At 49.7% G+C, this 12,349-nt stretch overlaps 1 protein-coding gene across 1 annotated transcript; it reads right to left on the bottom strand.

The window, feature by feature from the left end:
* Positions 1-2,477: 2,477 nt before the first annotated feature.
* GATA4 (GATA binding protein 4) lies at positions 2,478-11,852 on the bottom strand. The gene is made up of 5 exons (XM_009907745.2): positions 11,673-11,852; positions 7,413-7,538; positions 6,372-6,459; positions 5,448-5,590; positions 2,478-2,720 (listed from the first exon to the last, which is right to left on the bottom strand). Exons 1-5 carry the CDS (start codon positions 11,850-11,852, stop codon positions 2,538-2,540), a joined length of 720 nt encoding a protein of 239 aa, XP_009906047.2. The 3' UTR covers positions 2,478-2,537.
* Between the last annotated feature and the right edge of the window lie 497 nt (positions 11,853-12,349).

Raw genomic sequence — 12,349 nt, forward strand, 5'->3', positions numbered from 1 at the left:
CCATTTTAGGTACTGAAAGGCCTCAAAAAGGCTCCATGGAGCCTTTTCTTCTCCAGGCTGAACAACCCCAACACTCTCAGCCTGTCCTCACAGCAGAGGGGCTCCAGCCCTCTGATCCAACAGGTCCATGTCCTTCTTGCGCTGAGTACCCCAGAGCTGGACAAATATTCTAGCCAAGCTCTCACCAGAGTGGAATAGAGAGGCAGGATCACCTCCCTCAACCTGCTGGCCATGCTTCATTTGATGCTGCCCAGGAGGAGGAGGAGGGTGGCTGAAGACCTCTATGCCTTCAGGTTTTCACCCCAAATTCATTATTCTTGGCCTCTTCACTGCAGCCAACCAGGCCTGAGCAGAATCATGCATTTAACTTAATTTTATTCATGTTTCATAAATGTCTTTTCATTGTCCTTAATTAACACTAATGAGGCTGGAGCCTGCATCAGCTCAGCAAGACAGAGTGGAAACTCTGGTGCGAACACCATCCAGCCCTTCTCATGACACTGCTGCCATGATGTTTTTCTCTGAGGAGCACAGGGGCTCTGTCACCCCTCCAAAACCTTCAAATCTGAGTTATGCACAGCATTAGGGAATGTAGAAAGGTCCAGATCCTACTGTGACTCCAGTCCCAGTCTTCATCACAATCAGTCCAGTTGAATCCTTCTCCTTAAAGAAGCTTTTCTGCCATAAGGAGGAAACCGACGAGTTCAAAGAAAGGCAATGCAATGCCATTCTTTTGCTTCAAACAGGTATGTGGCTTTCCTCTTCTCCAAGCCATGGATCTTGTTCTTTGGGTGGAAACATGCTCTGTGGGAATGTTAAACAGTAGGAGATGGAGGATGGCACATTTGGGAGGGATGCATGATCCCCCTCATGGGTTTTTGCTTGGTAGTTCTGTACTCGAGTTCTGGATGCAGGAAGGAAAGGGAGGAGCTGGGAAGGCAAGAAAAGTGACAGAGTTTGGGAGCAGACAGGAACAAAAGTGGAGACTCTTGTGGGATGAGTTCTCCCAGAGAAAGCTGAGAGGTCTCCCAGGCAAAGCTGTCTCTCCTCAGAAATGTTGATGATAATGCCATGGCACGTGTCTGGCGAAGCACTTGGACTGCACAGGGGAGCTGTGGCATCTGTGGTGATGGAGTTTGTTAAGCACATGCTAGAGAAAAGAGCAGTCAGGGCTAGGTTAGGTAGATTTGATCCCTTTGGGGAAAGGGAATGAGTCAGTGAGCTCTCAGCATCTCTTCCAGCTCCTTTTGATAGGGTTCTCTGGTTGCTGAGAGCCTTGTGGGCAATAAAGACCACGAGTTTTGTTTAACACTCGTGCATAACTGGAGTTGTGCTTCTCTTGCAGGCAAGCAAGTCTCTGCACATGTTTGGTAGAGAAAATTACTCCTGCCTACCTCCATGAGAGGCTGAAGCCTCTGTTGTTGCAAGTGGTGGGATCCTAAAGGGTTAGATGTGTCAAATAGCCATGAGCCAGCTGTTAGGGGGGAAAGCAGGCACTCGCAGCACAGCCAAACAGAAAGGACAATCGAATTGCATGAATGACATCAAAACCAACACAGAAGTATGCAAAACAATTAAGAGTCTCAAAAGCAATGGCACAGCAGCACTGGAAGAGCATCTTTCACTTGCTGTATGCTCTTCAATACTCTCTAAGCCTGGCTTGTAGCTATCCATAAGGGAGGATCCCAGCACTTGCCTCCAGGATCCGATGACTAACGTGGGTCTCCTCTACCGGCTTCCAGAAGGTTCCTTCTTCCAAAATCCCCCTTTGGCTTGGGACAGAGCTTCTCCAGGCTCAGCCAACAACCACAGTCCCATGATTTTGTCATGATAAATAGGAAAGGAGTTACTATTAAATAGGGACTTCCATTAGCTTTTCAGGCCACCTAGGAAAATGAAGACAATGCATTTGGTTGTTGAGCTTAGACAGTGGTGAGGGGTTTTTTGGTTTGGTTGGTTTGTTTGTGTGGTTTTTCCTCTGCTCTAGATCATATCAAATCCACTAAAGCCACCACTGCATGCCTACTGAAGTCTGTTCAACAAACTGTCCTGGAACTGGCTCCATTTGGTGGAAGATCACTGAAGTGTGTCTGCTAAGAAGATGGTGGCATGGCATTTGCTTCTGGTCAGGAAAAGAACAGGTGGTGACAGAAGAACAAAGAAAACCACCCCTGTCCCTGCCCCACCACTGTCTGAGTCTTAAATGCCAGATGGTTTTAAATAAACAGAACTCAAGGACTGTGTCCATCTTTGTGTGGCTGTGGCTGTGTCACAGAAGGTGGTGACAGTCAAACAGAGAGACTCCTTTGAAGTGGGAAAAGAAGTTTCAGATCCATTAGTTACTTTCAGATGTGAGTCTTCTCCACTGGTTGGGTTAAGTCCTCAGCTAAGTCCTCTTTACCTCTTTGCTGGAACATCTCACAAGGGGAGAGAAGACAGGAGAACAGGGGAGGTGGGGAGCAACGTTGAGTTGATTACTTTGCATCTTCTTCATCTCTCTCGTGGAAAATCCTGAAGTTCGTGGGGGGAAGACCAGGTTATGCAGTTATGATGTCCCCATGGTTTTCAGCTAAGACCAGGCTGTTCCAGGAGTCCTGTTTGGAGCTGCCTTGTGGAGACTGACTGATAGCTGACTGGTAGGCCTGTGGGGAAAGCTTCAGAGCTGAAATTGCAGGATGAATAGATGATCCATGTCCAGACATGGCAGAGACTGAGAATGCCTATGGAAGAAGAAGAATCCTGTGAGCAAAGCTTCAAACCAGAGAGTACCATCAGAATCCCTGCAGCAGGGCTGATGCTGTGGTTATAACTTGTCTGAATTTGCTGTAGAGCTGCAAATTGCAGCTCAGGTGTAATGCTTTGGACAGACTCTTTCTTTCTTCTTCTAGATCCTGGCTCTTCCTACTACTGCACACAGGCCATCTTGTTCTCTTCTAAATGTCAGAAGTGCTCATTTTACCTCCCAAGGCTTAAGATTTCTTTGGCCATGGGCTTTCCTAGTTTTCACATAGCCTTATGTGTATTGCAAGCCACATTCGCAGTGCTGCAGATGCTGGATCAATCCAGCACAACACTGAACCACTTGGTTTTCTCCAGGGAAATAACTGAGCTTCCCTGTATGAACCCAAAAAGAGAAGCAACTATCATATCATATTGATGACACTAAGATGGGTTGAAGTGTTGATCTGCTTGAGGGTAGGAAGGGCCCACAAAGGGATTTGGACAGGCTGGATCCATGGGCCAGAGCAATGAGGTTGAAAAAGACCAAGGGTTGAGTCCTGCACTTGGGTCACAACAGCCCCACGAATCATAGAATTGTTAGGGTTGGAAGTGACCTCAAGGATCACCTAGTTACAACCCCCCTGCCATGGCCAGGGACACCTCACACTACATTGGGTTGCTCAGAGATACATCCAGCCTGGCCATAAAGTCCTCCAGGGATGAGTCTTCCACCACCTCCCTGGGCAACCTGTTCCAGTGTCTCAGTGAATGCTCCAGGCTTGGGAAAGAGTGTATGGAAATATGCTCAGTGGAAAAGAATGAAATATGAGCCAATAGTGTGTCCAGGTGGTCAAGAAGGCCAACAGAATCCTGGTCTGTATCACAAATACTACAGCCAACAGCTGTAGTTCTTCCTAACATCCAGCCTAAACCTCCCCTGGCACAGCTTGAGACTGTGTCCTCTTGTTCTGGTGCTGGTTGCCTGAGAGGAGAGACCAACCCCCACCTGGCTACAACCTCCCTTCAGGTAGTTGTAGACAGCAAGAAGGTCTCCTCTGAGCCTCCTCTTCTCCAGGCTAAGCAACCCCAGCTCCCTCAGCCTCTCCTCACAGGGCTGTGCTCCAGACCCCTCCCCAGCTTTGTTGCCCTTCTCTGGACATGTTCAAGAGTCTCAATGTTCTTCTTAAACTGAGGGCCCCAGAACTGGACACAGGACTCCAGGTGTGGCCTAACCAGTGCTGAGTACAGGGACAGAATGACTTCTCTGCTCCTGCTGGCCACACTGTTCCTGATACAGGCCAGTTGGCACTGGTGAGGCCACATCTCAAATACTAGGTTCAGTTTGGGGTCCTTCACTACAAGAATGACATTGAGGTGCTGGAGAATGTCTGTAGAAGGGCAATGAAGCTAGTGAGGGATCTGCAGCACAAGTCTTATGAGGAACAGCTGATGGTTTAGCATAGAGCAAAGGAGGCTGAGGGATAAATATCTGAGAGCAAGTTGGAGTGAGGTGAGGGTTAGTCTATTGTCTGAAGTAGTAAAGAGATGGGATAAAAGCAAATGGCCTCAAGTTGCACCAGGGGAGGCTTTAGGTTGGATGTTTGGGGAAATTTCTTCCCCTAGATGGTTTTCAAGCCCTGGAAGAGTCTGCCTAGGCAGCTGCCAGAATCATCATCCCTGGAGGGATTCAAAAGACATGTAGATGTAGTGTTGAGGGACATGGTTTAGTGGTAGACTTGGCAGTCCTGGATGAGCAGTTGAACTTCATGACCTTAGAAGTCTTTTTCAACCTGCACAGTTCTGTGGTTCTATGATTCTATGATTCTGATTCTCTGGTTCTGTATACTGCTGTCTCTTAGTCCTGCTGTGCAATGGGGATCCTTAACCAAGGCACAACCACTAATTCTGCTTCCAGATCAGATTCAGGGTATTGCTTAGCGGGATAAAGACCTCGTGTGGAGGCAGAGCTGCTCTCAAGACATCTAGTGGTGGACGTGGTGCAGAGCACACCACTTCACCCTGCGGCTCTCTGCAGTCATGCTGGTTTGCTCTGCCTTGTCAGGGACTCAGCTCAGCTGGACTTGGGCAGTGTGAGCTAATTCTCCTCATACTGTATTTCTCCCATCGCTCCTCACACAGCCAGGCAGCACAGAGAGAGGTCAGCAATGAAGACAAATCAATCAGAAATAAAAGGCTTGGGAGTTTCCTTGCTAGGAGACCTATCTAGCTGTCCAGCTAGAAGGAATTTCATGTTTTCAGCAAAGCTGTTGCTTCTTGTTGTGCATTCAAAACTGCCACACATCATTGAAAAGCTGTATTTTACTCTGCACATGGTGACAATTTTGCTCCATGCCAGCAAGTGAACAGCCAGTTCACAGGAGCACAGGTCACAGGATGTTAGGGGTTGGAAGGGGCCTCTGGAGATCTCTGAGTCCAACCCCCCTGCCACAGCAGGACCATAGAATCCAGCACAGGTCACACAAGAGCACATCCAGATAGGTTTTGAACGTCTCCAGAGCAGGAGACTCCTCAACCCCTCTGGGCAGCCTGTTCCAGTGCTCTGTGACCCTTGCAGTGAAGAAGTTCCTCCTCACGTTGAGGTGGAACCTCCTGTACTATAGTTTATATCCATTACCCCTTGCCCTAGGTTCCAAGGATGATGATCTCACCATGTCTACTGTCCTAGTTCCAATCTTCATCCCACTGCCTCCATCTCCCCACTGTACCTGAGAAACTGGGCTGGGGTGCCCATAGTGAGATGAGAGCCCAGGTTCTGTTTTTATGGGGCGCATTTCCTCGGTGGTCGTGGCGCTGCTGCTGCTGCTGGTGGAGCTGGTGGTTGGGGTAAGACTCTCACTGCTGGATGGACCTGTCAGGAAAGCAGGCAGTAAATCAGACTCTTCCCAGAGTCCTTTTAGTACAGAATTGTACCCATCTGCTCAATGTTAGCATAATAAAAAATAAATGAAAGACAAAAATAGTGGGAAGGGTTTGGTTGCTGCTGAAAGGCATCCAGACACACACACACCCCCCAGTTAGAATCACAGAATTGTTAGGGTTGGAAGGGACCTCAAGGATCAGCCAGCTCCAACCCCCCTGCCATGGGCAGGGACACCTCACACTACAGCAGGCTGCTCACAGCCACATCCAGCCTGGCTGCAAAAACCTGCAGATATGAGGCTTCCACCACCTCCCTGGGCAACCTGTGCCAGTGTCTCACCACCCTCATGGGGAAGAATTTCTTCCTGACATCCAATCTGAATCTACCCATTTCTAGTTTTGTTCCATTCCCCCCAGTCCTATCACTCCCTGACACCCTCAAAAGTCCCTCCCCAGCTTTCTTGTAGTGCTGCTTCAGATACTGGGAGGCTGCAATTAGGTCTCCTCGGAGCCTTCTCTTCTCCAGACTGAACAGCCCCAATTCCCCCAGTCTGTCCTCACAGCAGAGGAGCTTCAGCCCTCTGCCCATCCTCATGGCCCTTCTCTGGACACCTTCTAGCACCTCCAGATCCTTCCTGGAACAGGGGCTCCAATTTGTGAAGAATCAGCAGCCCATGTTGTGGTTGGGTGTCTGAGTCACAGGACAGGAGGGTCAGAAGCACCGGTGCACACACCTACAGGTACAACACACTCCCTTGTTCAACGCTTACCTGCTGGTGTTTTGGTTTTGTTAAGGTTCTTTGGCTTGCGCTTCCTCGTCTGAATGCCTTCTTTTCTCATTGCTAAGGGCCTTGGAACCTACATAGAATCATAAATCATAGAATCAATAAGGTTGGAAAAGTCCCCAAAGATCATCAAGTCCAACCTGTCACCCAACACCTCATGACTACTAAACCATGGCACCAAGTGCCACATCCAATCCCCTCTTGAACACCTCCAGGGATGCTGACTCCACCACCTCCCTGGGCAGCACATTCCAATGGCCAACAAATCTCTCTGTGAAGAACTCTCTCCTCACCTTGAGCCTAAACCACCCCTGGCACAGCTTGAGACTGTGTCCTCTTGTTCTGGTGCTGGTTGCCTGGGAGAAGAGACCAACACCCGCCTGGCTGCAACCTCCTTTCAGGTAGTTGTAGACAGCAATAAACAGAACCAAATATAAAGCCACCTTGGTTTCTGTATGGCCACAAGGTCATCTAAGAGAACATGATTCCAGGTCTTCCTTGTAGGCTTCATGAAAACAGAGTCACAGAATCACAGAATGTTAGGGGTGGGAGAGGACCTCTAGAGAGCATCGAGTCCAATCCTCCTGCCAAGAGCAGGATCACCTAGGGCAGGCCTCACAGCAATGCATCCAGGTGGGTTTTGAAGGCCTCCAGAAGAGGAGACTTTACAACCTCTCCGGGCAGCCTGTTTCAGGCTCCCATCACCCTCACCATAAAGAAGTTTCTCCTCATGTTAGAGCTGGAACCTCCTGTGTTTCAGCTTGTGCCCACTGTTCCTTGTACTCTCACTGGGCACCACTGAAAAGAGCCTGGCACCTTCTTCCTGACACCCACCCCTCAGATACTTGTAGTCACTGATAAGGTCCTCTCTCAGCCTTCCCTTCTCCAGGCTGAACAGCCCAGGGCTCTCATCCTTTCTTCACAGGAGGGATCCCCAAGTCATCCTCGTAGCTCCCCATTGGTCTGTTCCCTGTTTGCTCTGTCGGTTCCCTCCTCATGCAGAGCAGAGCCCAGTGAAGACCTTACCCCATGGAGCTTCATGTAGAGCCCGCAGGCGTTGCAGACAGGCTCTCCCTCGGCGTTCCTGCGCCAAAGTGTGGTGGTCGTGGTGTGGCAGTTGGCACAGGAGAGGCCAACGCGGCGGGAAGCCGACTGCAAGACAATGCAGAGGAAGAAAACACATCAGCCCTCCACTGCTACCACCAGCACCACCTCAGATCACAACGAGCTTGCTCCAGCGTGCCTCATGTTTTTCTCTCCTCTTACCTTTCTGAGAGGCCCAGAACCGGACACAGGACTCCAGGTGTGGCCTAACCAGTGCTGAGTACAGGGCAGAATGACCTCCCTGCTCCTGCTGGCCACACTGTTCCTGATACACACACTTTATGGACAACTCTGTATGGACACACACCTGCACTAAGCTGTCTGGATCTCAGATTGTCCTGCCCTTTCAGACTGCCATGCCCTTCACCTTCCAAACCTCATGGCATGTACCCAGGAAGATGGTATCGATGCCATGAATGTCACAAGCTCCTTGGTAGCTTTGCTTGATGTTGCTCAGATAAAGGCGGGGGGGAAGCTGCTTCTGTCAGCATCATCTTCCTGGATAATTCAGGGATAATTCATTAGGGATCCCCACCAATGAAGCCGTGCAGGTAACAAGCTTTTTGAAGTTCCCTTTCTGGGTGAATTGGTTTAGCCAGGCTCAAAATGTCACAGGGGAAAGGTAATGGACTCAAGATGTATAAAATTCAGGTTTTGAGCTTGGCAGGAGCAGGAGGTGGAGGAAGAAAAAGACACATCCTCCACACCTGCCAAACTCCTCATAGAATTGTCTAGGTTGGAAAAGACCTTGAAGATCATCGAGTCCAAGTGTTAACCCTGCATTGACAAGTCCACCACTAAACCATATCACCAAACACCACATCTACACATCTTCCCAGCATCCTTCAAAGCCTGGGGCTTAAGAGGCTGGGGATAAAGTCTGGATGGGCTGGGGTCAGATTCCCTCTCTGCTTGCTGATAAACTGGGGACTGAGCTGAAGTGTTGGAGCTGTGCAAAGATGCCTGTTCTCATGGTGCCTGAAGAGGAGCCTGCAGGGAGGAAATCTCGTGCTCCTGGACATCTCATCAGCTCTGGAGAACTGAACATAATAGCTGGCAGCTGTGTAATGGGGTAAAAGCCTGAGAGATGAGAAACTGGCAGCTACCAGAGTTTTCCTCTGTGATTTTTGCCATTTTTCTTTTGGTCTCTGTGTCTTCTCCCCCATTATAAACCAGGATCAGTTAATATGCAGCTGCAAGACCATAGAACATGAAATTCAAGTGCTTCTGGAGACTGGAAGCTGGAAGTCTCTTTGCTGCAGAGAAACCAAATGCTCCTTTAGTTATAACCTCACCATGTCTTAGGTTCAATCATCAGCCTCTGTAAGTGGACTCAGGTTAAAATAGAGAGCTTGCAGCAAAGGCAAAGATCTCCCCTTACAGGGGTCTCTGGCATATCTTAGTCTCAAGAGAAAAAAAGGGTTACACAGTGACAGGATCAACCTTCTCCAATCTAAAGAGCCCCACCTCCATCAACCTTTCCTCATAAGGGAGGTGTTCCACTTCTTTCATCATCTTTGTGACTCTGCACTGGACTCTTTGAAGCAGTCCCCTGAGGTTCTCCTTGAACTGGGGGGGCCAGAACTGGACACAATATTCTAGATGCAGCCTCACCAGTGTGGAGTAGAGGGGGAGGAGAACCTCTCTGATTTTCTAACCACATCCCTATTAACCCACCCCAGGACGCCCTTGGCCTTCTTGGCCACAAGGGTATACTGCTGGGTCATGGTCATCCTTCTGGCTATGCTGCTCTCCAACAGGTCACTCCCAAGCCTATACTAGTACATGGGGTTGTTCTTTATGATCTTAAGGGTATCACAGAATCACAGAATCAACCAGGTTGGAAAAGCCCTCAGAGATCATCAAGTCCAACCTGTCACCCAACACCTCATGACTAACTAAGCCATGACTCCAAGTGCCACATCCAATCCCCTCTTGAACACCTCCAGGGATGGTGACTCCACCACCTCCCTGGGCAGCACATTCCAATGGCCAATTACTCTTTCTGGCAAGAACTTTCTCCTCACCTCAAGCCTAAACTTCCCCTGGCACAGCTTGAGACTGTGTCCTCTTGTTCTGGTGCTGCTTGCCTGGGAGAAGAGACCAGCCCCCTCCTGCCTACAACCTCCCTTCAGGTTGTTGTAGAGAGCATTGAGGTTTCCCCTGAGCCTCCTCTTCCCCAGGCTAAACAACCCCACTCCTTCAACCTCTCCTCATAGGGCTTGTTTCTTCCAACCTAAATGACTTTTCTCCCAGGCAACCAGCACCAGAACAAGGGGACACAGTCTCAAGCTGTGCCGGGGGAGGTTTAGACTCGAGGTGAGGAAAAAGTTCTTCACTGAGCGAGTCATTTGTCATTGGAATGTGCTGCCCAGGGAGGTGGTGGAGTCACCGTCCCTGGAGGTGTTCAAGGGATGTGGCACTTGGTGCCATGGTCTAGTTGTGAGGTCTGTTGGAACAGGTTGGACTTGATGATCTTTGGGGTCTCTTCCAACCTTAGTTACTGTGATACTGTGATACTTGGTGATTCCATGATTGTATGGTACCCAATGGGATGACTACACAGCTTAGCCCAAGGGAAAAATCTAGACCAGTGAATGAAAGAAGGCAAGATCGTTGGTGCCAGGGTGCAGTCCCTGCCTGGCTCGGTCAGGGCAGAGCCTAAGGAAGAGTTTCTCACAAGAGGGCGCTGGGTAGTTGTGGCTGCCGACGTTCAAACTGCCAGCGTCCTACTGACAAGTGCAAGAGAAAGCTGGGTTTCAGCTCAGACAGGTCTGAGCGATGCAAAGAGGAGTTTGCAGATTGGGGCCTCATGGAAGACAAGGAGTGGGACAATATGACCCTAAGAGATGGCTTGCTGGTTCCTTTCTGCCTGGGATCATGATAGATCTGTGCCTGAGGCACAGATGACAGAGACCGTCCCAAAACCCCTCACCAAAACAGGCAGGGAGAGTCAGGATTTCAACACTGAGATGATAGAATCACAGAATGTTTTGGGTTGGAAAAGTCCTTTAAAGGTCATCTTGTCCAACCCCCTACAGTCAGCAGGGACATCTTCAAGTAGATCAGGTTGCTCAGAGCCCCATCCAGCCTGACCTGGAGAGTTTGCAGTTGCTCTCTGAGAAACTTGTACCAATGTTTCACCATCTTCACTGTAAACAGTTTCTTCCTTCTATCTAGTCTGAGACCCCCCTCTTTTAGTTTAAAACCATCACCCATTGTTGTGTTACTAAAACATCCATCCCCATCTCTCCTACAGGCCCCAAGATGTTCCAGTTCCCTAGGTCCCTCATCCATGTACCATCTTGAGCCCACAGGTATTGGGATGCCCTGACCTGCTCCACAGGCTCACCACATGGAGCCAGGAGCAAGATATCCAGAAAAGGTGGCCAAGTCACCGTGAAAAATGAGCGTTCACCCAGCAGTGACTGGGGAATGAGGACCCTAAAATGAGAGAAGGCAGACTAGTAGTGTGGTGGAGCCATAAAGGGTTTGCATTCATCCCGATACATCTACAGAGGAACTAAAGCCAAGACTGCCTTTTGCTGAACTAGCTCTAGAGTACTGCCTGTGTGTCCTACAGCCCCTTCCATTGCCTGGCCTGGGTGTCTGCAGAACTGATCTGGACAGCACAAGGTGTTTGAAGTGTACCAAGCACAAGACAGTCTGTCTTATTTTGGAAATCTGGACCCAGAGCACCTCACAGAATCACAGAATCAACCAGGTTGGAAGAGACCTCCAAGATCATCAAGTCCAACCCTACCTAATGAACCATGGCACCAAGTGCCTCATCCAGTCTCTTCTTAAACACCTCCAGGGACATCGAGCCCACCACCTCCCTGGGCAGCACATTCCAATGGCAAATCACTCTTTCTGTGAAGAACTTCTTTCTAAGATCAAGCCTAAACTTCCCCCTGCACAGCTTGAGACTGTGTCCTCTTGTTCTGCTGCTGGTTGCCTGGGAGAAGAGACCAACTCCCACCTGGCTACAACCTCCCTTCAGGTAGTTGTAGAGAGCAATAAGGTCTCCCCTGAGCCTCCTAATCTGTCGACCTGATCTAAGGTAGACAGATGGGGACCCAGGGAGTTGAAACACCCCTGGCATTTCCCCCTAGGCAAGCTCTTTTTGCCTCATCCTGACACACAGCCTTGCCCACCATGCCCTGTGTGATGTTGACTTACCAGCCTCCTCTGAGGTTTGAACAAGGGCCGGTTGATGCCGTTCATCTTGTGGTAGAGCCCACAGGCGTTGCAGAGGTAGTGCCCTGTGCCATCTCTCCTCCAGAGCGGGGTGGACATGGCCCCACAGTTGACACATTCTCGCCCCTCTGAGTAATCATCAAAGAATTCTGCTGCCACCATGGGAGAGAAAGGAAAAGAGCTGGTTAATGAGGCGCCTGTCATTTGAGTTCTGGGCTGGTTCTGGGTTGAGCCCAGGAGTGACATTTCAACAAGTCACAAACATTCAGGTTTTGATCAGTGGCAAGAAACAGCTCTTCTTCACCCCAGGAAGCCCCTGGGATTCACTGGGAAAAGGAACCCCTATAGAGTGTTGGCTGCAGGACTTCTGTGGCAGCAGGGGTGTGCTGGGACACAGATACAAGGAGATAGAAATAGAAACCTTCCCTTCTGCTCTGACATTACCCAATTCTCAACACTGGGCATAGCCAGGGCAAGCAGATTGGGGCAGGCAAAGAGCCATGTTTGCAATCAAGACAAATTGCCTCTGACCTGTACAGCCCTTGCTCTCCCTCACCCAGCCCGTGCCAGCTCCCTCCCAGCCTGTCTGTGAGAGAAGCAGCTGCATAGAGCTGAGGTGGAGAAACATTCATGGATCTTCAGCCTATTCTGTTCTTGAG

Source organism: Dryobates pubescens, chromosome 3, assembly GCF_014839835.1.
Source record: "Dryobates pubescens isolate bDryPub1 chromosome 3, bDryPub1.pri, whole genome shotgun sequence".
Classification (NCBI taxonomy): domain Eukaryota; kingdom Metazoa; phylum Chordata; class Aves; order Piciformes; family Picidae; genus Dryobates; species Dryobates pubescens.